Genomic DNA, 27,311 nt, shown 5'->3' on the forward strand with positions numbered 1-27,311 from the left:
TTCATTATCCAAATCTTGTTGTTAAAGAGGTGGATGCTCATAAGCATAAGCATGTTGACCATAATAGCCATTCTACTGCCAAGGTTCAATGGAATGATACTCTGCATTATAATATGGTACATCATATTTATAAGCATTAACATGCTGTCCAGATGTACTTGCATACTGCTCATATTCACTTGCATGTTGTTGTTGTTCATATTCATAAGATGCATGTAGATCATAGTGTGTACCATCAGCATATACATGTTGTCCATAAGCATAAGCATTTGATTCAAGTGTACCATCAGCATATAGATGTTGGCCATAAGCATAAGCATTTGATTCAAGTGTACCATCAGCATATAGATGCTGGCCATAAGCATAAGCATTTGATTCAGGTCTTGCTGTTTTTTCCATAACCGCCTTTATAAGAGCAATACACTGATCAGCCAAAACTCCAAGTTTGTTAATTCTAGCTTGTGTTTGAAGCCAAGCTTGTCCAAGTTTGTCAATATTAGCCTGTGTTTGAAGCCAACCTTGTTCACTAGAGCTGGAGCTATTGTTCTTAGCTGCCATTGCAGTCAAGTTGAAGAAATATGTTGTTCCTTGAAAAATATAAGTCCAAATAAGGTGTATGATAGCTTGACTCGAAGGTTAGGATGTCTAGTATCAAGTAGAAATCCAGGTTTGAATTTAGGAGTAGCAATACCCCTCTCTGTTTAAGAATTTCCAGAACTGTCCACAGTGAACTGCTAGTGAACTGCCTACACAAAATTGGCTCTAATTTGAGAAATATGTGTCCAAATGAAGCATTTGATAGCTCCGCTCGAAGCTTGTGATGCCTAGTATCCACTCCAAGTGTTCTTTTCTCGTTAGAACGAGTTGACAATTTTCAGTAGCAAAATTACCAAATCCGCCCTGTTATTACAACACCCTGGCTGAAACAGAGCAACTCAAATGCCAATAAGCTAAAGCAAAGAAATTCTCCAAGTGCAGAAGAAAAGCATGTGGTATGGGAGGTTGAGCTGAAAGTTGCTCAACAACAGCACATGACGCTTGTGACTGAGAAATCAAGCTCACTCTCTGAAATCTCAAGGTCCCTTGAAACACATGATCTAGCTCAATTTGAATTCTTGGGAGCTCTTGTTGTTACATGCTTTGTAAGCTCGGTCAACTTCATAGCAACAGAGCAAGTCATGGATGTGCTTTGGAGTGTATGTAAACATAGGAGAAACCACCACTCAGATCAGACTTTCGGGTAAACAAGCCTTCTATAAAAGTGAGAGCTGCAACATTGTCAGCATGGTCATCCTTTTAACTACTATGCCTTCCAGTCAAATAGTAATCCATCACATGCCAGAGTGCCTGTCAATCTTGTCATCACAGCTAGGAAAGCAGCCTGCATTTACAGAATATTTATGCAATTATTCAGAGCATGCTGGTAATGACATTCTTTGCAAAAAGTTGTCTTTGCATGAGGTAAGGTCCGGTGGCCATCAAAGAAGAAGCAGTTTCAAAAATCAAATCCAGAACTGGAAATACAGAAGCGTTTCTTAAATTGCTATTGCCTTCACTTGAGAAGGAAGCTCACAATGGGAGCATGCCACTATCCCCTTCTTGACTAAATTTCTAAACTCCCTCAAGGGCATGCTGTTTCATGTGGATATGATCTACTGCATTGTTCAATATTTCTGTTATACGACCAATCTACAGATGCTGTAATGAAATCACCTCCAACTTCAAAATGTTGGGGCCTTCTGAAAAGACTTCACTGCTAAGGCAGCTTGTGGTCAAAGGATGAAACAGGGCTGCAAAAGAGTCTGTGTCTTCTTGAAGATGAGTCTTCAAAAGACAATAGAGAGACTGCTAAATCTGATGGGTCAGAGCCTCCGTTGAATGAAGATGATGCAGACAATAGAAAGACTGCTAAATCTGATGGGTCAGAGTCTCCGTTGAATGAAGATGATGCAGACAAAATAGAGAGACTGCTGAATCTGATGGGTCAGAGTCTCCGTTGAATGAAGATGATGCCAGCAGTACAGTTCCGCCTTATGCTTCCTTAAACAACCGCTTTCTCTCTTGTTGGTTGAAACGAGCACAATAGTAAAAGGCTACTGCGTATAGCCATGAATCGCTGTGAACAGCCACGAGAGAGGCCAATCCTGATCCTCCAAGCTATCTCTTGCAAAGTTAATACCTAGAGCAGGCTCAGGGAGCTCTGGAATTCGAACTTGTCATGGAGACTTTCAAGTACTAGAGAGAAACAAAAGCCTGGGCTGTCAACTGTTCAACAGAGGTCTATGTTTGCTGATCCTTCAGTGGAGATTCAAGATCTCATAGCTTGGGCCAATGGTTCGACAACTGGTTCACAGGTTCCAACTTCAAGGGTTGGTAATCATGAGGAGAGTACAACGGCTTTTACTCCGCAGCAAGTTGCACAACAGCAGATGGTTCCACTCAGCTTTTGTTGTGCTTATACAACTGTTGCTGCCGAATGCCTAGTGGAGTCAGCTCGAATACCTCTTCTTCGCAATGTGGTGCCAGAAATTGTGTCAAGCACCATGGTGCTTCTTCTTCAAACTCCCCTTCAATAAAGGACGAATGTGAGTCTGGCAGGTCTCAAGATTCCAGCAATTGCTCATTCCTGCTTCTTCTTCAAACTCCCCACTGCTCAAGTTCCTCCTCCAGCTTTTCAAGAGCCTGGGACATCAACTGCTGTAGCAGTTGCAATACGTCTTTTGAAATCAGCTCACCCTCTGCTATTGCATAAAGCAGAATGCAGATTGTGCTGGGTATGCTACAGGAATGGCCTTGTGGAGGGATTGTTTGAGACCGTGAAATCACCTCAATGGGAGTCTGAATTGTGCAGCAGTGAAGATGATAATGGAAAGGAAAATTGCAGGTGGGAGAGGCCTCAACAAGGAGAGCAGCGACGATCTGCAGCTCTCAGTGCCATCATCTTGCATTCACAGAAAGTGGGTGAAGATTTCCTCAAGGAAAAGAAAATCAAGGTGAAAACCAGGAAGATGGAGGGGCCTGTGAAATTGCGAGCATCAATGCCCGAGTCTGACTTCTCTGCAACTTCAATGGGAAGATCAAACATTAGACACAAAACAACCATTTCATCTGAAAATGTTACAGGATTGATTCCAGTAACGATTGGGGGAGCTCCACCATCTCCTTGGTCAATTGTGCCCAATCGTTCAGTATCAGCATTTTTGCCACCTCTACAGCCTCTGTCTCCAATAAAGACTTCTCCTTACAGAAACATACCCAGTCCAGCAAGGTCACGGGGAACACCTCCTCCTTTACCTTCACAGAGTCACAGATTGAGCAGTGCTGCAGTAATGCTTAATTTTGGAGCAGATACAAGGAAAGGGAAGAAGGGTCTTTCTCAAATCGAAGAGGCTCATCTACACCGAATACTTCAGAATCGTCTCCTGCAATGGCGGTTTGTGAATGCAAGAGCTGATGCAGCAATGAATGCGCAGGCTTTCTCAGCAGAGAATTCACTGTACAATGTTTGCTCGAGGATATTTGACATGCGAACTTCAGTGACCCTGAAGAGGATACGGCTGTTATTGGAGGTGTGAAGGCTGATACCATTGCAGTCAAAAAGGCGATAGGCTCTGTATTTGATGTGATGAATTCTGTAGAGAACTCAGTAAATTTTATACTGCCAAAGGCTGAAAAGACCAACTCTCTTGTTTCTGAACTGGCACATGTGGTGGCTCAGGAAAGAGTTTTGATGGAAGAGTGTGCAGATCTGCTTTCACTTACTTCAGCATTAGAGGTAGAGGAACGCAGCATGCGAACGCATCTACTCCAACTTGGCTATGAAAGAGCTCGAGTTCTAGGGCACTTAATAGATAGCACAACTGCTCCAGATTCTGTTTTAGTTGGCTCACCCAGCTAACATCTCCATCAACTGCTGTCCTTTTAAAGCCAGGAATCGACAGGCCACAGAACATAATTTTTTTGTGAGCCACCAGAAACAGCTATCGTAACTTTCCCTTGTCTGTGAGCTGAACCTGAGGAAGATCCAGCTGCCTGAAAACCTATCAGATAGCATCTCTTATCAGATCAAGGTGAAAACCAGGAAGATGGAGGGGCCTGTGATTTGGGATGGCGATGCCTTCCTCCTCGAGATCAGCATTCTTCAAATTCACATCCAGAACCCTGCAGAGACAGGCCCGCAAGGCGAAAAAGACGAGAAAAGCGAGAAGCTCAAGGTGAAGAAGGCCATTGAGAAGGGCAACGTGGACGGTGCTCGCATCTATGCAGAGAATGCCATCCGCAAGCGCACATAGAAGCTCAACTACCTGCGCCTTGCATCGCGCCTTGATGCCGTGGTCTCGCGCTTCGATACACAGGCCAAGATGAACACCATCACCAAATCCATGGCATCCATTGTCAAATCGCTCGATACGGCCCTGGCGAGCAACAATAAGTTGTCAGAAGTCGCGAAGAAGATGATGAAGACTTTTCCAGGGAAGAAGCCAAAGGCAGGCACAACGACGAAGAAGGCAAAGAAGCTGAAGAAGTTTGCGGCGGCCAAGTTGCCGAAGGTGAAGGTGCAGAAGAAGCCTAAAACTGTAGCAAATGCCGGGGTGAAGAAGCCGAAGAAGGCGGCTACAACAACCACAAAGGCTGTGAAGCAGAGGCCGAAGGCGAAGGATATGAAGCCAAAGGCGAATATTTCTGCACCATAGAAGAAGAAATGTCGATGATGCCTAGATAAAGCCCGCAGTTCAACACTTTTTGCTACACCTTACATGGATGCCTTGAGCTCCTTGATTTGATCCTTCTTCTAGTCTTCGAAAAATGGCCTAAAATGACCAACAAGTTGTCAAATCCGGTATGTCAGCCTCTAAACTTGGTCCAAGTTTCATTTAAGACTCCAAGAAAGGCTGCCATGGTCTGTGTGGTCTTCATGAAAGCTGCCATTAATGCTTCTGCATGCAGTCCTTGTGGTCCAGAGATGCTTTGGAAACTCCCCTACTGCTCCCCGTACTTGTGTACCTGTGACTCAAAATTCCATGTAACTAGAAAGTTGTAACTAGGTAAAAAATGAGGGACTAACTGGGACCAAGAACCTAGGCTCTGATACCACTTGTCAGATAGAGAACCAGGGAGAGAGAAAGAGGAGAGAGAAGACTGCAGAGGAGAGAGAAAGACTGCAGGAAGAGAGAGAATAAGAGTGACGAGGAGAGAGAAAGACTAGATTTAGAGAGAGAAAGACAAGAAAGAAGGGGAAGCCATAGAAGCTGTGAGCAAGAAGGGAGAGAAAGTCTGTAATTGTATTAATGTGTCAAAAAGATGATGTAAAATTACATGTCCTCTCCTTTTATACCAATGTCAGTGTGACATGGCATAATATCAATGTTATTTACACTAATTCCTTATTCTCAACTTCTTACAGATTCATAGCTCTTGGCTTCTTCTTCTTTATGGGAGACAAGGGATCAAAAGTAAGAGACTTCTTTGCTATAATAACTCTACTCCTCAATAAGACGGTACTCCCTAACACCAAATGCTGCAATCTTTCTTATGCTCTATCAGGAGTTAAAAAATAATCCAATTTAGGTATTCCATTTTCATTTTCAATGGGACTTAGAGGAGATTCATTGGATGTGGTAGGAGAATGTTATGTTGTAATGGTACTAGCAGAGGTACCAATATCGTGGACCTCCTCTCTAAATAAGGAAAGCACTTCTTCATCCAAGATGGGATTTCCTCATGCTTCCCCATCATCATTTTTTAATAACCCCTACTGTTGTCTTGCCAATAACTCTCTGAATTCGCTAGATTTGCTACGGGTTAAAATAACATTTGATGGGTACGGGTAATCCTCTGACATATATGAAAAAATGCAAAGTTAAACCTTTAATATGTATCATGTGGCTTCAAGCAATCTACCACTACTTCAAGAATCAACCAAATTCTCAAATTTATATCATCAAAGAAGATTATTTTGATCATGCTTTAACATCCAAAATAGAGAACAATAGAATAAGACTGATCCCCCCTGGCTATGATACTGCATAGTTGCTTCCTGCAACGATTATGCTTCATACAGAAAACTGCTTCATGCAGGAACTACTACTTTATGCATGAATTCTACTTCAAACAGAAAATTCACTTCATGTAGAAATTGCACTCTATACAGGGATCTTGCTCCATACAGCAAATTCGAATTTCTGACCTCAACCTTTGCCATTTTTAATGATGTTTGAACACACAGAGACAGAGAATCAATGGCAGCATATACCAACATAAAACCCTTCAAACTCTATACAACAAATACATTTTTCATCCATAAAACAAAGTCATTTTTCACAAATCTTAGGTATTGCTTCAAGTCTGTGCACAAATTCTGCACCCAAAAAACCTTTCAAACTACATACAGGAAATTAGGTTGTCTTCCCCAAAACAGTGTCATTTTTTACATAGCTTCCAATTTCTTGCATCAACTGAAGTCATTTTGCTGTTAAACTTCCACACCAGAGATTCAGAAAAGCATGGCAGGATCGCCAAAGTATTGTTGCCTTATCTATGCAAAATACATAACAAGACAGAGAATGCTTCATGGGATAAATCCCAAATCTCATAACCAAAACTCACAGAAACTAAGAACTAACCACATAGAGATATAGAACACTAACTTCAACAATATAAATCAGAGAATAAGAAGTAAATCATAGAGAACATGCTGCGAATAAGAGAAAGACACAATAGATGATGGCGCCAACTATCAGATCCTCCATATATCCAAATAAATTCGTCATACATCAAGTATAGACATCTAGGACGATCAAATTCACGAGAATGACACACAGAAATGCCTCTTCAAGTCACATTTTTTAACTGCCTCAAAACTGCACTTTATGAGGCACTAAACTTCATAAGACAAATAAAGGCTGCCTCATACATAAGACTAACATAATTAAGGTCCAACCATGCTAAGGGTATAATACATGATCCATAAAGTGTGAGACCATGACCATGGCTAATAAGATTTGTGATACGTGGTGATTACAAAAGTCCCAAGATATTTAAGATACAATATTCATGAAAGTTTAAAGTATGTGTTTTATACATTTATGAAATAAGTAGGTATCAAACGAGTTTTCTAACCTTATGAAATGAGTTTCTTGGCAACTATGGTCATCTCGCAAATGCTCTTACGTGCACCTGTTAATTCAACCCTAAATATCTTACCCTTTTTAGTTGTGTGCATTGCATGAGTCCATATATCTGATTTATTACTAACTATACCACATCTAAGAGCTTTTTCAATCTATAACCTAAAAGTGACAAGTCCAACTATTGCATTTACATTCCTAGCAACCATATCCTAAAGCAAGTTCTCCAACCACCTTTCTCAAAATTTGGGTCGAATGGAAAACCTATTTTCGCAAATGAATTTCTCTTTCCAAAAAATCCGATATCTTTCTAAAGCATTCCAATACATATCACAATCTCTCCACTCATGTAGAGGACTTTCATACCAAATCCAGTGACGAACAAATCCCACTCGAGTTGAAGCCTTAAAGGCTGCAAACCGCCCCTTTTCATCAAGCTTTGTAACCCTTCTAGCTTTGCAGGTACGACCTTTACTCCTTAATCATCTTGTTGAGTTGGCTCTAAATTTCTTTTACCAACTCATCGTAATCTTCACTATTGCACATGGATGAAGGCACTGAAGTAGTTGACACTTCCAAACAGGGTACCTTTGGCCCTTGGCACGATTTTGTATCAGTTGTTTGTTGTTGGCCTCTTCGTTCCTACAAGGGGCGTGCAAGTCACACATCCCTTTAACCAACTTGTTCATAACATCATCTTTAACAAAACGTGCAATTGTAGACACAAGTTATTTCACTGCAAGCTATGTTAGCTTACTAAAGGTTGTAGGCATAATACAAAGACAATATCTTTTACATTCTGTCAATGTATTTTCAAATTAAGTTCTGTCATTTCATCTTCCAAGAGCTCTTCCAAGCTTACTTACAAGGCACGATCTATAACTTGAAAAAATATCTATCTTTTAAGCCTTTAGATCTTGCTACTCAACAATGTTCCTAATGATCATACATGCACTTAAACTCGCACAATAATGTTGGTTGCAAGACCTTTGTTAGGCTTGATAACCCACTCCATGAAAGTCTTGCGAGAGTAACTAAGCATGTATCCTCAATGAAAATTTTCCTCTCTTAATGTTGTCTTGAATTGACCCCAATCTGCATCTTTCATATGCAACACACTATCTTTAGATAGACCAAAACATTCTAACCATCAAATAATTTCAACTAGCTTTTAATAGTCTACAAAGCTTTTGTGACAACAAATCAAAACTTTGTAGATGTTAGCAAACCACTATTACTACTGCTACTATCGCAAATACATATTAAAGATCTATAATAATTTGTATTTCATCAAAAGAACGTGCAGAAGATGCCATAGCATTACCTATCATGTAACTCTTTAGACAAACTTTCACATTGAGTTTAAAGAGCTCTAATTGCCAAAGCTATGGCTAACAATATTCAACTCGTATACCCTATATTGCAATTGTAGATCAAATCAATAAAAGACCTCCAAGAACTCTCTCTCCTTGAGCTTTATTCTCCCTTGTTGTTACCCTACTATAAGTTGCTTCTCTTCATGATCAAAAAACATGAGATGTCGCTCTTTTCCTTCTTGTTTTTCATCAATAAATTCCCAATAGATGGAGCCCCTGTTCTCGTTGAAGTTGCACTGAATTCATTGTCCTTATCACATCCCATTTCAACCTCAAAAGCCCTTCCTAAAGGCCCCAAAAGTCTACATTAAGACTACGTAAAACTCTTCCTGTGTAAAGTGTCCTACAAACATCTAAACTTAAGCGTGAACCACATGAACTTGATAAGTAACATAAAGAAGACTAAAGTTTCACTAAGCATGTAAGCCACCTGTTAAAACTTTGTGTCCAATTTGAACTAGCTCAACTCCTCATGCAAACAACCCCACAAGTGTCAATAGACCTATAAGTGAACTCTCTGTAAAGGGGGACTCTTTCACTATTTCATTCATTGGATATGATACCACACAACAACACAATTAACGATTTTGTATGCCACTAGGCATTCTAACCTCATCTTAGGTTTGTACTCAAATCATAATGATAATATTTCGTAGGCAAAAAAAAGAAATCACTATCCCACTTTCAAACCCTAACACATATATCAATAGAAAGCTCATGAAAGGTAGGTACTAAAAAAGCAATCCTCAACAAGTTTGGAATTCATTTGCCAAAATTTTACTATACCCATATTTTTTAAGGAAATATTTTGATCAAACTCCCTTACAATGTTGTTTTTTTACCTCAAATTTTCCTTAATGGGGAGAGAAATACATGGATATGTACATCCATACTATGCATATGAGTATGTGTAGTTTTGAAGCATATATGAATTTTAAATGTTTTACACAATGACTTTTTGCCAACCAATCATGTAAGCATACACTTGTGCATCCAATAGGATATAAGGTCTTTAAAGAGTTTAAAAATAAACTTTAAGTTTCATTAATCCAAAATGTGTCTAGTTATGCCTAGAGCATATGTTCACACACACACACTCTCTCTCTCTCTTTTTTTTTTCGTAAAAGGTAATTGTATTAATTACGAAAAGTTTCCATGATTACAAGATACACGATGGCTCTACCCCATCATGTGTACAAACTGACTGTTTACAAAAACCATAGGGTCAAATAGTTACAAAATCATGGCAAAGACGCGGAGGAAATTGCCATGTGCCAGGGGCGTAAGTCCTCTCGAGAGAGGATGTCAGAGTGCCGGAGAAGATCTGTCTGCCAATACAAGAAAGCTTTAAGCCTAGCAATATGCCGCTGAACATTAGAAGCAGAATCAAAAAGGAAAGCATTCCGAATGGTCCAGTTGTGCCAACAGCCCCAATATCGAAGAAAGTGAAACAAGATCTTCATATGTGGCTGTGTCGGTGTGGGATATTTGGGCCGCGCAAAAACCCAATTAAACGGGCGAAGCGAGAAACCAACCACCGCTCGCCAGACGGCTAACAAGAATGACCAGATTTTCTGAGCAAGGGGGCAAGAAATAAAACGATGACGGGCGGATTCCATAGTGGTGGTGCAAAAGAAACAGTTGCCATTGGAGATTCGGCGCTTTGAAAGAGCTGAAGCAAGCGGAAGACCACCAATCATCACCCTCCAAAGAAAGACCTTATATTTGAATGGTGTCTTATTTAACCAGCCCTCCATCACAGTTACCCTCCACCATGACGAGGATTTATGCAATCCCCATAGAATATTAGCTTTAGTAACCAGCCATTGATGATCTTTAATCAGAAGATGATACACCTGGTTAGCTGAAGCCTTTTCTAAATGCAGCCGACCTGCAAAGTCCCAATCCTGCCAGAGACGATCCGTAGCAAGGGCAGGAGAGGGTTGTCTGGTCTGAAGCACCCTCAAAAGCTGTTCCCATAAAAACCTGTATCCACGAGGGATCCTGAAAATCCTCCTGGCTGTACGAAACGACATGAACACATTGTGACTGGCAAGAGTAGCATCCGCGACCGAAGTTAAGCCCAAACGTGCCATACGGTTGAATTGTGGTCGAAGCTCATGTTTAGCGTCCCACGAAATTAACCGCGAGACTGCCAACAATTCCAATTGAAACGAATTAGTGGCTGAATGATCCTCTGCTGGATGCCACTGAGACTTCCGGAGGACCAGTTTCCAGGGTCACACCAAATGGGCAAGCAGAGATGAGGAAGAACTGGAGAATCGAGAATCTGCATTAAGAACATGCCACCACGAACTGCGGATGTGGGTATTACCATGCAGAAGCCCGTGATCCTCAAGAAAGTAACGGGCTATGACGACCCAAGGATGACAATCCGAGCACATGGCGCGAAAAAGAGACCAGCGGAGTGCCAGCATATGAGTGTGGGCATCCAAAACAGCCCCTCCACCCATGCGTTTTGGGGTGCATGCATGCGACCAAGAAATCCAGGAAATACCCGCATGCAAGGAATCCTTCTTCCATAACATGAACCGAATAGACTTCGTAAGATCATTCAGTGTCGTAGTAGTCCAGGGTAGTAATGGCAAGAAATATGTAAGCATTGGCAACATTATTGTCTGGGCTACTTTGAGGCGAACATGGAAGGGCCAGGCTTGAGACTTCCAATACAGAAACTTAGCCGCCAGTTTCTGTGAAATCCACTGTAATAGCTGCTTTGGGGAAACATCAACCCCTAAAGGGTACCCAAGATGCCTGGCAATGGAGCCACGAGGGACAACCATGCCCTGCCACTCCAGTGACTGCAAATCCGACTCCGTGCAGCTGAGAATAGCCGATTTCAAGGCATTAATGCGCAGACCAGAAGCCTGACCAAAAAGAGCCCAAACATCTAACACTTTATGAAGATTATCTTTGTCCGCACGCAGGATCATAAAACTGTCATCAGCCAAGGATTGACCAATGAAGTGCTGTCCAGAGGAAAGCAACAATCCAGCCAACTGAGTAGAAGCTGCCATATGAGATAGCATCGAAAGAACCGGATGAGTCGCAAGGGCAAAGAAGAGAGGACTCAAAGGGCACCCCTGTCTGACAGAGCGGGCAAGGACAATTGGCTTGGTAACTCCTCCATTCAACATGACCCGCGAAGATGCTGCAACACTAATAGTATAGATCAAACGAGACATCCGGGCACCAAAGCCCATAGCAGACATAAGTTCTGCAATGAAAGACCAGTCCAGATAATCAAAAGCTTTTTCCAGGTCCAATTGAACCAGTACGACCTCCTAATGTGAATGCCTTGCATAATCAATTGTCAGTTGCGCATTTAAGACATTGTGCAAAATGTTTCTGCCCTTAATGAAACCATATTGGAGAGGATGCACAATGGCAGGAAGATGCTTATGGAGGCGATTCGCCATAACTTTTGAAAAGATTTTATATATAGAACCCATCAAAGAAATTGGGCGCCACCGTTTCAACATGGATGGCGAAGGAACTTTTGGAAGCAGTTTAATAAGACCGTCTTTCCAAGAGGAAGGCATAATCCCCGTTTTCCATACCTGTTGAAACAAAGCCGTCAAAGGTTTCGTGAGCTGGGTGGCAAAAAACTCAAAGAACTCATTGGTAAGACCATCCCAGCCAGGACTTTTATCCTTAGGCAAGTGTAGCAGAACATCCATGACCTCCGACTCACAAATATCTGCCTCCAGAGTAGATTGCATGTCCTGAGGAACCTGATTGCGGACCAGATCATAAAAAACTGAACGGGCATGAGTAATTTGGCCTGAAGGCGGAGAAGTAGAACCAAGAAGGTCTAGGAAATACTTTCTACACATATTCACAATCATCTGCGGATCAAGAACCATTTGACCTTCTTCATCCTGGAGCCTCGTCATATTCTCTCGAGCAGGAGAGACATGGAGAGCTCGAAAAAACTTATGAGTCTGACAAGCACTGTCTTGCAGAGTGTCCGTCAGCTGTTGCAATTTGACCTGCTGATAGGATTTCAATTGAAACTCTTTAATAAGATCAGCCAGACATGTTGCCAGTGATAGCAGAAATGCGTCATCAGGAGTGTCCACCAGCAAAGAACGAACCAAAGCCAGCAGTTCCTCGGCTGCTTGTCGGCGCCGCCGACAAAGAGAGGCATGATGGAGCCCATACTGGCGAGCAACCCGCTGCACATTGGAGAGCAATCGTTGAAAGGAAGCAGTGCCCTGGGATGAGAAATCCAATAAGAACCGATCAATCAATTGCTGCATATAGCCCTGGAAGATTGCATGCTTCAAATAAGACGAGTTGAAACGCAACGGGAGTCTATCCAGAAATTGCTTGAAAGGAGCAATTGGTTGTGCAAGGAGCTCAAGCTACAGAGGGAAATGATCCGACAATGCATATTGTTGTAACACTTTCATTTCGAGCATCTCAGGAAGGAAATCATCATCCTGCATGATGTAAATGCGGTCTAACCGCAACCATGTTGTGGCATACTGGGCAGAATGGAAGGTAAACCCTGTAGAAGAAGGATACAGCCAAGACCAGAGATCTTGCTTAAGAACGGCAAAATCCAACTGCTGCCACGTACGTCTTTCCGGCGCATCCATGATTGAATGTTCTGATGTGGACTGTAAAGAATCAACACACATATTAAAATCCCCCATCAAAAAACCCCGTCTGCCAAGGGACAAGGAACTCTGCAAGGTATGCCAAAGCTCCTGACGAGAGAGAGGATCATTCGGAGCATAGAGGCCAAGTAACCATAAGATCTCTCCTTCAAATAAAATTTCAATCACCACAAAGCGGCCATGTACATCATTCTTGATAAGAACTGGCTGATATTTTCCATGTACAATCATAAGCACACCAGAATACTGCCTGGCATGTATCCCTACATAGAACAAACGAAAACCATGGCAATCCACAACTTTACCCGCTTCACTATGACTCTTGTGTTCAACAGCACACAAGACATCCCACTGATTCTCATGCAATATTGTCCACATAGCATGTTGCTTGTGGCGAGAACAAATTCCTCGCACATTCCACGTAGCTATCTTCATGTGGATGCAAAAAAGGATCAGGTACGAGGCACAGCTTCCCTCGATGAGACCTTTTCGGTGAGAATGTCTAGTACACCCTCATCCAAGAAATCAGCTAACACGGCAAAAGAGTTCTGACGACCAGATTTGGAAGTGGATGGCATATCCGCTGACTTGGGGATGGAGCGGGGATAGCGATGATCCCATGGGGTAATGACATTACCTCGAGTATCAAAAGCCAGCTTAGCGGGTGGACCCTTAGGACCATCTAAAGACACTCTCCTAGCTGTCTGTTGATGGGGAGCAGAGGAAACCATAGCAGGAGCAGAGTGTTCTGAAGACATCATTTCTCTCCTGCGCATATACGTACGCATGGAATCTGGTGAGGCAGCAGGCACAGTATCCATCATGCCAACAGCATGCTTGTTGCCTTTTTTCGCGTGTACATCTACCCAATCATTGGCACCAGAATCCAAACCCGAGACCTGTTGTTTACCTTTATTCAAAACTTTAGGTGGCTGTGTGGCATCTTGCGATGGCGCATCACACATCATATCTTCCATGGGCTGCCCAACATGCTCGACATCTAAAGTGTGGTGCTTCTCGGGGCATTCAGCCACAAAATGCCCCAATTGTCCACATGAAAAGCAATGTCCTGCAAAGTTGCCCCATTTCAAACGAAAATGTAAAGGATGCATGCCAGAGCAGTTAATGCGTAACCAAGCAGGCCTTTTTCGAGCAGTGTCCCATAACATACACAGGCGGTTGCGATTCATGGCCCTTAGGCTTGGGGGGACCAGGACAGTGCCCACAGCAGCCATGGCATCTTTTAGCAGTGGCCAATAAACCGCCGGACAATTTTCCACTTCAACCCACACAGGGCATTCACGTTGCAACAGACGCTGAAAATCTGCCATGGGGCGCCATGGCACCACATGGACCAGACGGCGATCAATGAACAGTGGCAGTTTAGACAGAAGAGTAGCACGGTGTGTCTCTGATTTCAACAGCACCTCAAAAAAACCCTGGGGGCCAACAAAAATCTCTTCAACACATTCCTCTTGTAGCAGACTGTGCAGCCACTGGCGAATACGGGAAAGCAGCGGGATCCTACCAATGAAAAAAAGTATCACAGCACGTTCATAGAACACTGAAAAGGAACACAAGACATGTTTCGGATCCACAGTGGCTTCCAGAACATCTTCCGTTGTTGCAGAGTCCGAAAAGACTTCCTGATTATGTTGAACATAATCGCCCAGCAAAGTGTTAGCAAACTCCAACAGGTGCTCCCAATCAACCTCCTGGGAGTCCACAGAATCAGAAGCAACCTGCGCATAGGAACGATCCTGATGATCCATTATCCCTGCCGAAGTATGCTTGGTGCGTTTGCCCACTGGCTGGAGGTCAGGAGCAGGGGGCATCTCCTCTGTGCACGGAACCATGTCCTCTGGTTCCTCGTTGTCAGAATCCGGACCAAGAGCTGCCACCGTTTGGTCTATGAAAGCCAGATCCAAGCCAGCCATATTGTATCAGCACGTATGTCGGACAGAGGCCGAGTGAAAAAATCGCGGGGGGCAGAGACACACAGGCCGCAACTGGGCGCCGGTACAGAAGCGGACAGACTATTCCGAAGCAAGCGGAGCCCCCTTCCCGGATTAGGGCAGGTCGTCACACCCTCCTGTTTCTACAAATGAAAGGCATTCAGTCTTCAGGCGTCGACGGGGCCACAGCCACACTGATGCAGAGAAAACGACCACAGGCGGCTCAGGTGGGCGGTCGTCAGGCGAGCAGGATCAGACAGGCACAGGCGAACAGGGGTGGAACAAGCGGGCAAGCTCCAGGCGTTGACGGTGCGCACTGTCAGGGTGCGCAGGTCAGGCGACGGCAGGGGCAGGGCTAGGCTACCTGGCTACGTGGCGACGGGGCAACCTAGCGCGTGGGCGACGGGGCGCACAGGCGACGGGACGCACAGGCAACGGGGCGCTCAGGCGACGGGGCGCGCAGTCGAACAGACGTCGTGGCGACAGGACACACAGGCAAGCAGACGACGACGAAGGTGAAGAGTCAACGTCAGCTCACGACAGGTGCCGGACGACCCCTGCGCAGGTCCGACGAGAAGCTCCCGTAGCACGCCACACACACTCTCTCTCTCTCTCTCTCTCTCTCTCTCTCTCTCTCTCTCTCTCTCTCTCTCTCTCTCTCTCTCTCTCTCTCTCTCTCTCTCTCTCTCTCTCTCTCTCTCTCTCTCTCTCTCTCTCTCTCTCTCTCTTTTTCGTAAAAGGTAATTGTATTAATTACGAAAAAAAATACAAGATTACTGGATTACAAGATACATGATGACACAAAGCCGTCATGTGAAGAGGTTTTCTCTTTCTCTCTCTCTCTCTTTTTCTGATTACAAGATACACGAGGGCCCTAGGCCAACGTGTGGGGAAGCCCCGTAGTAATGCACTGAAAAGGTTACACCAATCATGGCAACGACCCAGAGGCAATTGCCATATGCCACGGATGCAAATCCTCTCGAGGGAGCAAGTCGGAGTGTCGGATGATATCTAGCTGCCAATGCAAGAGCCCTTTAAGCCTGGCAATATGTCGGGGTACATTAGAGGCCGAATCAAAGAGAAAAGCATTGCGCGTGGTCCAAATGTGCCAGCATCCCCAATATCTGAAAAAGTGAAATAAGATCTTCTCATGCAACTGTGGCGGTGCGGGATACTTCCGGCGCACAAAAACCCAGTCGAAAGGAGTTAGCGAGGATCCCACCACCGCGCGCCAAATGTGCGACAAGAGTGACCAGATATTCTTGGCGAGCGGGCAAGAGAGAAAACGATGTCGGGCCGATTCCGCCGGTGTGGTACAGAAGAAACAATTGCCATTCGAGATGCGACGCTTGGCAAGGGCCGAGGCCAGAGGAAGACCACCAATCATTACCCGCCAAAGAAAAACCTTGCATTTGAAAGGTGTCTTATTTAGCCAGCCCTCCATCAGCGTTTTGTACCACCATGACAGCGATTTCCGTAGTCCCCAAACAGTGTTAGCTTTCTCTCCCAGCCATTGGTGATCTTGAACAAGAAGATGATACACCTGATTAGTAGAGGCCTTTTCCAGACTCAGGCGGCCTGCAAGGTCCCAGTCCTGCCAAGGGCGATCCACAGTCAAGGCAGGAAAGGGTTGCCGACCCTGAAGCTTCGACGAAAGCTGCTCCCACAAATCACGGTATCCACGCGGGATCTTAAAGAGTCGCCGAGCGGTCCGAAATGATACGAGGACATTGCGAGTGGCAAGGGTAGCATCCGCAACCGACGTCACACTTAAACGGGCCATGCGATTAAATCTTGGTTTGAGTTGATGTTTATCTTCCCATGAAAGGAGTCTCGATACTACCAACAATTCCAGCTGAAAGGAGTTAGTCTGCAAGCGGTCCCCTACTGGGTGCCAACGGGCCTTTTGGAGCACCACTTTCCAAGAGCCGACCAAGTGCAGTAACAAAGAGGAAGAGGGACTAGAAACACGAGAGTCAGCATTAAGGACATGCCACCAGGAGGCCCGAAGCAGTGTGTTGCCATGGCGGAGCCCGCTGTCCTCAAGAAAATAACGGGCTATGATGGTCCAAGGGTGATGATCCACACACATGGCACGAAAAAGGGACCAACGGAGAGCTAACATATGAGTGTGTGCATCCAAAATAGCTCCTCCACCCATGCGCTTAGGGGTACATGCGTGTGACCATGAAATCCAGGAAATGCCGGCCTGCAGTGAATCCTTCTTCCATAGCATGAAACGGATGGGATGAGTGAGGGCCTTCAAAGTAGTAGGAGTCCATGGCAACAAAGGCAGGAAATACGTTAGCATTGGAAGCATGATTGTCTGGGCCACTTTGAGGCGGACATGGAATGGTCACGCTTGCGACTTCCAATACATAAACTTCGCCGCCAATTTTTGTGAAATCCACTCCAGCAGGGCTTTTGGCCGTACATCCACCCCCAATGGGTATCCAAGATGCCTGACAATGGAGCCACGGGAAACCACCTGGCCTTGCCAGCCTAAGGACTGCAAATCAGGCTCCGTACAACTGAGAATGGCTGACTTAAGGGCATTGATGCGAAGCCCAGAGGCCTGACCAAAGAGTGTCCAAACATCTAATGCCCTTCGAATGTTGTCCCTGTCCGCCTGCAAAATCATAAAGGTGTCATCAGCCAAAGATTGGCTAACGAAGTGCTGACCCAACGGAAGAGACAGCCCGGCCAGCTGGGCAAAGGCTGCCATGGAGGATAACATTGAAAGGACCGGGTGAGTCGCCAGGGCAAAGAAGAGAGGGCTCAAAGGACAACCCTGTCTGACCGAGCGTGCAAGGACAAATGGCTCTGTAACTCCACCATTAAGCGTAACTCTGGAGGAAGCCTCAGCACTAATGGTGTAGATCAATCGGGACATTCGGGTACCAAAGCCCATAGCCGACATGAGGTCTGCAATGAAAGACCAGTCCACATAATCAAACGCCTTTTCCAAGTCCAATTGGATCAATACCACTTCCTGACCGGAGTGCCGCGCATAGTCAATAGCCATTTGCACATTTAAGATATTATGCAGAATGTTGCGGCCCTTAATGAAACCATATTGGAGAGGATGCACAATAGCTCGAAGGTGCTTGTGGAGCCGATTCGCCAACACTTTGGAGTAGATTTTATACATGGAGCCCATCAAAGAGATTGGTCGCCAATGTTGCAACTTTGACGGCGAAGGGACCTTTGGAATTAGTTTGATAAGGCCTTCTCTCCATGAGGAGGGCATGACCCCCGTTTCCCACACCTACTGAAACATGGCCACCAATGGCTTCACCAACTGCGTGGCCGAGGTCTGAAAGAATTCATTAGTGAGACCATCCCAGCCAGGACTTTTATCATTCGGCAGGTGCAACAAAACGTCCATAACCTCTTCCTCGCAAATATCCGTCTCCAAAGCGGCTTGCATATCAACTGGAACCTGTTGGCGGACCAGATGATAGAAGACCGCGCGGGCATGCGTAACCTGGCTAGAAGGCGAGGAAGAGGAACCAAGAAGTTCCATAAAATAGTTTCTGCACATAGTGACAATGGTCTGCAGATCCGTGACCATGCGACCTTCCGAATCCTGGAGTCTGGTCATATTTTCGCGGGCCGGAGACGCATGCAAGGCGCGAAAGAACTTATGAGACTGGCAGGCGCTATCTTGCATTGTGTCCATCAAGTTGTGCAGCTTGGCCTGTTGATAAGATTTCAACTGAAACACTTGAATAAGATGGGCCAACCGCCTCTCCAAAGACAGCAGCTCTCTCTCTCATATTTTAGATACTTGATTAATTTACAAAAAAATTGGCTTATAAACTTTAGTCGATCCAATACATAGGCATAGGGCTCGTAGAGCTAGGAGGCCTTGCCACCTTGATGCTAGGCACTACCCATGAGATTATGTGAGGATACATGCCATCATATTGCATCCATGATTAAACATACTGTGGATAAATTATAATAACCATTTTGGTTTCAAAGGTCCTCTTGGCCTTCAATAAATGTTAAGATGACTAGTAAGATGCTTGCACGCTTCCACATAGATCCCATCTTTAGTGTTACCTTCCTGCCATTATACACGAAAGGACAAGACAACACCCCTATGACAGCCATAGGGTATTAAATCCACTACAAGCATAGACCAGTTGGCATCCTTCAGAAAAATACAGTAGCCATGGATACACTTGGAAACATAATGCTTGAGTGAAGAGAGCATCTGCCAAAATCCAGCAGCTAACCTTCCCTTCTTTGATCTTAAGAAAGCGTGGCTGGGCAAGTGAATTTTCTTTCAACAGCGCATGTATGGGTAGACCAGCCTTTAACTTTCCCCCAAAACTTGAGCTCAAGACCTCATGAAACTCACACCCTTATCACCCATCAGCCTACACGGTGCTGGTGAGGGTATAGCTTCTCACTTGGAACAAATTTAGTGGTAAAAAATTCTCCCACAAGTGAAAGGTGCAGCAAGTTACGCGAATGAACCATGTTCCCTAAAAGGCTTAATTAAAGAAGTTGATTCTAAATGTCACACATAAATGTGAGCTACAAGGTCCAACATTGTGTGCCTCAACTTGTTAGCTAAATCCATTCAAGTGCTTTCCCCAATGAAAACCTTGAGACCAAGTGCAGTACTTTACAATCTGGCCAACTGCTGAGATGTTAGAGAATTGACCTAGAAGGTGCTAAACAATCCTCTTTCATTATGTGTTGGGGCGTTTTGTAGTTGCTATCAAAGCTGTCACCTCAAAAACTCCCGTGTCACGAAAAACAGCCAGTTTTCTGCAACAACTATTGTGAAAATTCCCTTGCTCAGTGACCATGTAATGTCTATGGGCTCCATTTGCACCAACAAGGTAGCAGTGGGAACTGAGAAGCAGTAGTACTGGCCATTGAAGTAATTCAGGAGATTACTCTCCCTTCCTCCAAATTTGAGGATAGCAGTAGGAACGGGGACCTATGGAAGCAGGTAGTCTTGGCCATTCAAGTAATTCAGGAGATTACTCTCCCTTCCTTCAAATTTGGGTGTTGAAGGCTGTCTGTTGCCTGCTCTGTGCCATGTCCTCCCCATGAGAAGAGAATGGCAAGGTAACTGTGTTGCAAACAATCGTGATGAAAGTGTAGGTAGCAGGCAATGGCAGAAAGAGCATACACATATTTGGTGGCAAGAATGGGCCTGGATTATGTAGGTAGACAGATCTAATGTGCAAAGAGTGCTAATAGTGGCATCTGCATCAGAGTTGTCATGGCAAAACACTGCAACGAAAACAAAGTATATGGAAGGATGGAAGACATTTCCAGGAGATAGAATCAAATTTTCTGGGAAATGTATGCTTGAGTTCCTGAGAATGCAAAAGCTTAAGGCGGGATGTAGTTGTGAATGTTAGTCAATGGTCATGTGCCACTGCATTGTTCAATGAGTAAAATGGAACGTGCCAGAGAAATTATGAAAAAGAGTAAACAAGAACCAGCTATGCCAACAGGATTCCTGTGAGCAGTTTAATATGTTGATCCTCCTTTCTGTGCACCATAATGACCAACAAAGTTTATATTATAACCCGTGCTAGGGAAGAGCTTTTTTGGTTATTCTTGTTAACATTCGCACTTGTCTGTCTCAGGAAGACTTCAAAATTGGGCCACAAAAGACAATATTAGAGAATTTGAATTCAAGGCCACTGCATCTTTATTCATAAACTTTTAAAGGAAGCCCTTTGTGAACCTGTTTATGTGACCTGAAGAGTAACCCTTACACTAATATTTGGCCTTCACAGATTTGAGCGTAAGTTTGCAGGCGCTGTCTTGATATGGACACGATGCCAAGAGGTGTTCAAGACACCCCTAAGATTCCAGATAGTCTCAACATTTTCTGGTTGAACATTAGCTGCACTGTCAACCTGGGCCACAAAATGAGGGGAAGTCACTGGCTTTGAAAAAATGAGGAAAGAAAATACATCTCCAAGGTTTTCTGCTAGAGTGAAGCTCATCAATGGCTAAGAGTGACTGATGCCTAAACAGAAGACTTGCACTCGGTCCTTTATCCATATGATAAATAATTAATGTTTAATAAAAGTAAATTCTGACACAAGGATAGAAGCACGAGGATACTAGAGGGTACACCAGACTGTCAACAACAGGTGCAGACAAGACACCATATGCACTATGTTTAGTAGCTGATAATTTTAATCTCAAGAGACTTTAATAGCTAATCAATTGCCACTGTTTGGGCATTGTGCAAAACTCTGAAATTTAACTGAATCAGGCCACATACATCTGCAAACGGGAAATCATTCATAATGGGAGCTAGTTTTATGGTTTTTCAAATAGTTCCGAAACCCCTACTCAATCATCATGTTTCATAGAGTGTCTGCATTATTCTGACATTTTTTTAAAAACCCCATTCAGGAAAGACCTCTACTAAGACAATTTACAAAAAGAACAAAAAACCATTATGATGTGAGGCTCTCATCCTTGCCACTCTACATGCTAGAGGTCTAGAGTGCAAGGGTCATCAATGCTCTGGTAACCATAACAGCCAAGCTGCTTGCCACTCTATGCGTTTGAGGGGTATCAACTTTCTAGTAACCTTAATTTCCAATCTGCTTGGACCCTGGAGTTGGGCCTCTGAGATAGAAGACTATGTTATGTCTTTTTTATTTCCCCAATAAGTTTTGTTCCCTTATTTGAAAGGGCATTAAAGAGTCAAAAGCAAATTGCAGAATATAAGCTTTGGCAGAGCAATGTCCTTAAATAAATTGGTACAAATGTACAACATTATTTTTAAATTGGAGTTAACAAGCTTTGTATATGTATTGCATACCGCTTTGGCTATTATCTCGGTTGTTGTGTTTATCTGTGCAACAAACTCCCAAAGCACCCAAGCCCACTTATCCCGATGATCATCAACATCAGGAATGTAAACATGCTCATCCTTAGACCGTTGCTTGTCCCATTGCGTAAGCTTGGCCTCACTCCAGCTTATACCACCATCCACAGATACATCAACCCTTTCTATGCCACGTGCTCCACCAGATAATGCATACCCTCGAACAGAAACCTAGGTAGGATGTTGCAACTATTTTGTTTTCAACACATCCTCTTGGATACATAAACAGTGTTGCATAACACATGAAAGAGGCATTACCTTACTTCCTTGTTCTACATATGCACCATCTTGTGGACTACATATTGCACACTGCACAGATCATGAATTGTCAAAAAAGCCAATGATGCATTTACCCTATTTAATTCTATGCTGATTTGAACATCATAACAGTTGCTACCTGAACTGGAAAATCCATGAGTGGTCGGCGAGATTGCCAGTTGATGTTCTTCCAATCCACAGAAGGAGGGAACATCTTATAGTCTTTTTGCATGAAAAACCCCTGAATCATTCAAGAATGGTTAACAATAGCCCAAGAATTTTAAAATCTCAGAATCCTGACTGACTATATAATTTTGTAAGACACTGCAAACATAACCATCTATCAGGACTGCCAACAGAAATTGCATCAACCTGACATTCTTCTGACGTTACATAAATCCCTTTCAACCACTTTACAGAACGGGCCCCAATGACTCCAGGTACAACAACGCGAAGAGGAAAACCATGATCTGGACTAAGTTCCTGAAAAGCATATGCAAATAAATAAGCACACACACATTGAATTGTTTAGAGAAGAAAAGATTTAGAAATCCACAACAGATATAATGGACTGAGAGTAAGCTTGTCTTTCAGCGTGTTATGAGAGATGCACACCTGACCATTCATCTCATAAGCAAGAAGCACATCAAACTCTGGGCTAGTGGCTTGTATTAAGGGTATGGATCCTCTATATGGACCACCATTTTCTTCCTGTACAATGGACACATTGTTTATATCTATGATAAAGAAACATTTTACAAAGGTGTTAATTTTTTTTCCCTAGAAGCATGAAGAAATTTAATGAGGCTACAAAACCTTCCAATTCATCATATAACATGACAACCCTATAATGACATCATTGTATGAAAAAGATCAGGAATTAAAATCTCTAAGACATTTAACCTTAGAGAATTCAAAAGCCACATTGGGAGCCATTTTGTTTACAAATTGCACAATAAGCCACAAAATTAGCAAAAAGGATCAGCTAACATTCTAGTTACACATATCAGCCCCTCCCAAGTCCCTCCACTCGCACCCCTTCTTGGTGTCTTTGGAAAATCATAGTTCAAGCACAATGCAAACTGATATAGCAGCAGAAGCTAATCAGGAATTCCATGAGAGTTTCATAGACAGAGCACTAGCTGTATTACCTTACTTATGTATTGCTATGCAAGCGGATATTGCAAGAAGTAAAAGTAACTTTACCCTCATATTAATGATTTTCTCTCTCATGGGGAATGGTATCAATAAAATAATTTGTGCTCTTCAATTAGCTGCTCCACTAAGAGAAACTTTGTCCACTCAACCACCGCAACAGACTAAAATATATATGCACACATTTGCACTTCTTGTGCATGCTTCCTACTTTAGCATAAGGGCACATCCTCCTTTCAATTGTCTACGTCCATTTTTCTTTAATTTTGCTCCACAGATTAGATCACTACTGCAATCTTTTATTGGTTTCAGAATGCCATGACATCACTTCAGAACTTTTCCTGTTCTCGCTCTGCCAACCCATAGACCCACCCCCCAGGCCCTTCCACCCCTCTGTTCACTTGATGAGGTCCATAGTTATTAGTCATTTTCTTTCTTTTGCTTTAGTATTATAAAAGACTTGTTTTGTGTTTTGTGTTAATACCCTCTAGTCCCATGAACACATTTATAAACTTTTCAAGACAGTCCCTCCCTGTCGATTTGCAAAAGCATGGGTGTACTCTCCCTAGAATACTAGACATGTACTAAACCTCTTTCACATTCCTAAAATTGGATGATAAGAAGAGTCCTGTAAGTGCCCTGTACAACATTCAAGCAACAAACCATTGAGGCTGAGGATAATAAGTATTCAGAATCATTTACAGCCCTAGACACATATAAAAGAGATGGAGATAAGTTGAGGGTTGAAGGTGGGCAACAACACCCCCACCCCACCCCCTTTCGGTGCGCCACAAGGTATGCATGTAAAGGATTGTGTTTCTGCTCAACCCAAGTCGCTTATGACTGAGCGTAGTTACTCTCTTATAGATCAGTAACCTGAGAGTGAGCAAAGTGTTACTCTCTTATAGATCAGTAAAAGATATAGAATTGCACACATGTTCACTGCCTTATACGCACCAAACCAACTAGTTTTTTACAAATTGGAGAGTAGGAGAGAAGGAAAATCAGCCTTCTTCGTGACTGTCAAGCAGTACATTGGCATGGCTTCCTTCACAATTCCAAATTGGAAGAAGAGAAGTAGAAATACTTCAATAGAAGTGCTGAAAGTGTACTTAAAGATCTGCTGTACTGAAACAACAGGGAAATTGAGTGATTTGTTGATAAAATATGAAACATGAAAAAAGGATGTGAGTGTGACCAACTTTGAGACAATCTTCAGCAGCTGTATACAAGATTACAACAAAGAAACTTGGTGTAGAGGCCCATAGTATCTCATAATAAATTTGGAAGACAACCTCTCTCTACCTTTCATATTTTTCAGTCTTGCCTTTTAAAAATGCAGCAACACATAATCACCCTATGCAAACTGCAAAGCACGTGTATAGCAATAAACTGCCTTCTTTTGCTACTCTTGAGACCTCTAAAGTACATACCTAACCTTTGCATGGATTGCATCCATGTTTTCTACATACCAATCAGCCTCAAAGATCCCATCCTTTATATGTAAAATATGGGGCACTAAATCTCAAATGGAGCTTTGCCAGTGGAACTATGCATTGTATTATTGTATGCAAACTCTACCAAAGGCAAATATTACTCCCACTGTGACTTATGCTCAGATACATAGCATTTCAAGAGATCAAGCATTGTAGAATTCACCTCTTCTGACCGACAAACTATTTGCGAATGGAAGGATGATGAAAATTTCATTGTGGTACCATATTTTCAAACAACCCCTTCCAAAACAAACTGGTCATTCAAGGGTCTCGATCATTGATCATTGGCTCTGGCATACCATGATGCTTAAACACATGCTGCAAAAATAAATGTGCCATACGATTAGCACCATATGAAGCATTTGCATGGCCAACACTCATTCCTTGAGCCCCAAAAGAGCCAAGGGTGCAAATGCATTGCCATACATGCCACTTTGTGCCCAAGCATCATGCCAATGCTGCCATACATGAGGTTATGCATATTATCAATCATACCCGGATACATTGGGCCTTGCACACCAAGCATTGATTACTGCATATCATAAGGAGTTATGGCATACATTCCCATCCCCAACCCACCATACCCACTGGTACCATTTGATTTTGCTCATCCCCAACCTTGGGTGTATCTTTAGGCTGCACCGGCTGTCCTTTGGAAGCTTCTTGCTGCCCAAAGGCCTTTGAAGATGGCATCTTCTTCTTACACTTGCTATCCTTTTTGGGAGAATTCAAAAATCTCTCAAACTGTGGATCTTTGGCCAATCGAACAAAGATGTCAACTTGTTGCCTTCAACCAAGCCTTGAACTGGTTATCATATTCTTCATCTCCTTGCTAGTCATCGGCATCTTGTGGCCCTGAAGGATCCACTTCTATTCTCCTTGTTGTCCATGATATAAGCCTATTCCAAGATTAGGCATTGCATTTTCCCCTTCATTATGTGCATTTTCAAAATGAGATGCATCATCACTACTTGATCTCATTTCAATCCTCACCATAAGATGACGTACTTACTATAAATGCTTAGCTAAACACAATTTTGGCACTTGAGTTTCAATCAAGTGCCTTGGGTCCACCAAGTCGAGGGATTTGGTGGTATCTCGGCAATGAAACCTTGAAACCAATATTCCTCCTCAAAGAGGGTGGTAAGAATCTGATTTAACAATAATTACAACAAGTAAATAAATCACATAAACTAAAATGCACACTTTCCCACTTTAATCTTGGGCAATGGATAGAGTGTTGACTCCAAAATTGGTACTCCTTGTAGTATTTCTTTATCTTCAATTGTAAATGGATAAAGTATGAAACCAGTCTTCCTTCTCAAAGAGAGTGATAATAACCTAACTTAAAAATAATTACAGCAAGTAATTAATCCACATAAATTGAGAATGCATAATTTACCACTTTAATCTTGGACAATGGATAGCTTGTTGGCCCCAAAACTAACACCTCTTGTGGTATTTCTTTAACTTTTATTGCAAATGGATGGAGTACAACTGAGATTCACTAATCGCTTCTACTAATCCACGTGTCTCTTACTGTCATAAATGGCCAACAAGCCTTCAAATCAATTTACCCCTTGGTTTGTTCGAGGATTGGCCTTTACTATGCTCCTTGAAAGACAAATTAAGCCCCAAATCTAATGTGGGCTGGTTGACCTCTTGAATGTCCCTCAAATTCTTTAATTTCAACTGTTGGAATTCAAGTCCTAGATCCTCAATTTTGATCACGTATCCTGATGTGGTTGTCAAACCCTAATTTTTATTGTAAATTAAAGTTTACAACAGAGATTTTCCAATATCTTGATCTCTAATGACTCAAATGGCTAGATTTTGCTAAGATAACTTGAGAGATTGTTGTAGGATGAGAGATAATGCTATAGAGAGAGAAATTTCAAAGTTTCATCACAAGAAAGACTGAAAAGCTGGTGCTGCCTTGCTCAAACAACCATGGAAGCTATCACCTACAGCTTAGGACCACCAAAAAGGTTGTTGCTCACTCTTGTATACTATCCCCTACACCAAAAGAATATCGGGTTGCTGTCACCTATACCTAGAGGGCTCCAAACTGCTGTCACATGCTGTAGGATTGATCCCTAGTGGTTGCAAATAACATCAACAACCTCCCAAGTCATGGGGGTGAGTCAATGACTCGAAATGCTTCCGTGGCACATCGTGCCCGCAAGGCCACGTGGTCAAGGTGTTGCATCATGCTCCAAGGCGACACAGCACCATGTCATGATGCAAGATGAGCTTGGTGTGATGAGACATGGGAAGATGAGGCACACAAGGGGCCAAGTTGAGATGTGGGATGAGAAGCCTCATTGGAGTCATAAGCCAAAGCAAGTAGCGACGCAGGGTGGATATCTTGGTTCAAGGGACCGTGATATGCTGGGGCAATATGAAAGGCAA

The 27,311-nt window shown here is 43.2% G+C and overlaps 1 protein-coding gene across 6 annotated transcripts in view; it reads right to left on the reverse strand.

The window, feature by feature from the left end:
* Positions 1 to 6,276: 6,276 nt before the first annotated feature.
* SOX (sulfite oxidase) overlaps positions 6,277 to 27,311 on the reverse strand; it is a 67,481-nt gene continuing 46,446 nt past the window's right edge. For 2 of the 6 annotated variants that reach the window (XM_087665034.1, XM_087665030.1), the window contains 6 exons: positions 22,864 to 22,959; positions 22,621 to 22,731; positions 22,388 to 22,489; positions 22,249 to 22,299; positions 21,925 to 22,161; positions 20,527 to 21,001 (listed from right to left, as the gene is read on the reverse strand). In XM_087665034.1, the coding sequence (XP_087521160.1) occupies positions 20,873 to 21,001; positions 21,925 to 22,161; positions 22,249 to 22,299; positions 22,388 to 22,489; positions 22,621 to 22,731; positions 22,864 to 22,959 (726 nt within the window). In that variant the 3' untranslated portion in view covers positions 20,527 to 20,872. Of the gene's footprint in view, positions 6,536 to 7,000; positions 7,770 to 20,525; positions 21,002 to 21,924; positions 22,162 to 22,248; positions 22,300 to 22,387; positions 22,490 to 22,620; positions 22,732 to 22,863; positions 22,960 to 27,311 lie in introns of those variants that run through there. The other 4 variants (XM_087665032.1, XM_087665033.1, XM_087665036.1 and 1 more) reach the window with 4 other exon arrangements.

This window comes from Lygodium microphyllum, chromosome 24 (assembly GCF_053477565.2).
Source record: "Lygodium microphyllum isolate KBCC chromosome 24, Lygodium_microphyllum_v1.1.10, whole genome shotgun sequence".
Taxonomy (NCBI): Eukaryota; Viridiplantae; Streptophyta; class Polypodiopsida; order Schizaeales; family Lygodiaceae; genus Lygodium; species Lygodium microphyllum.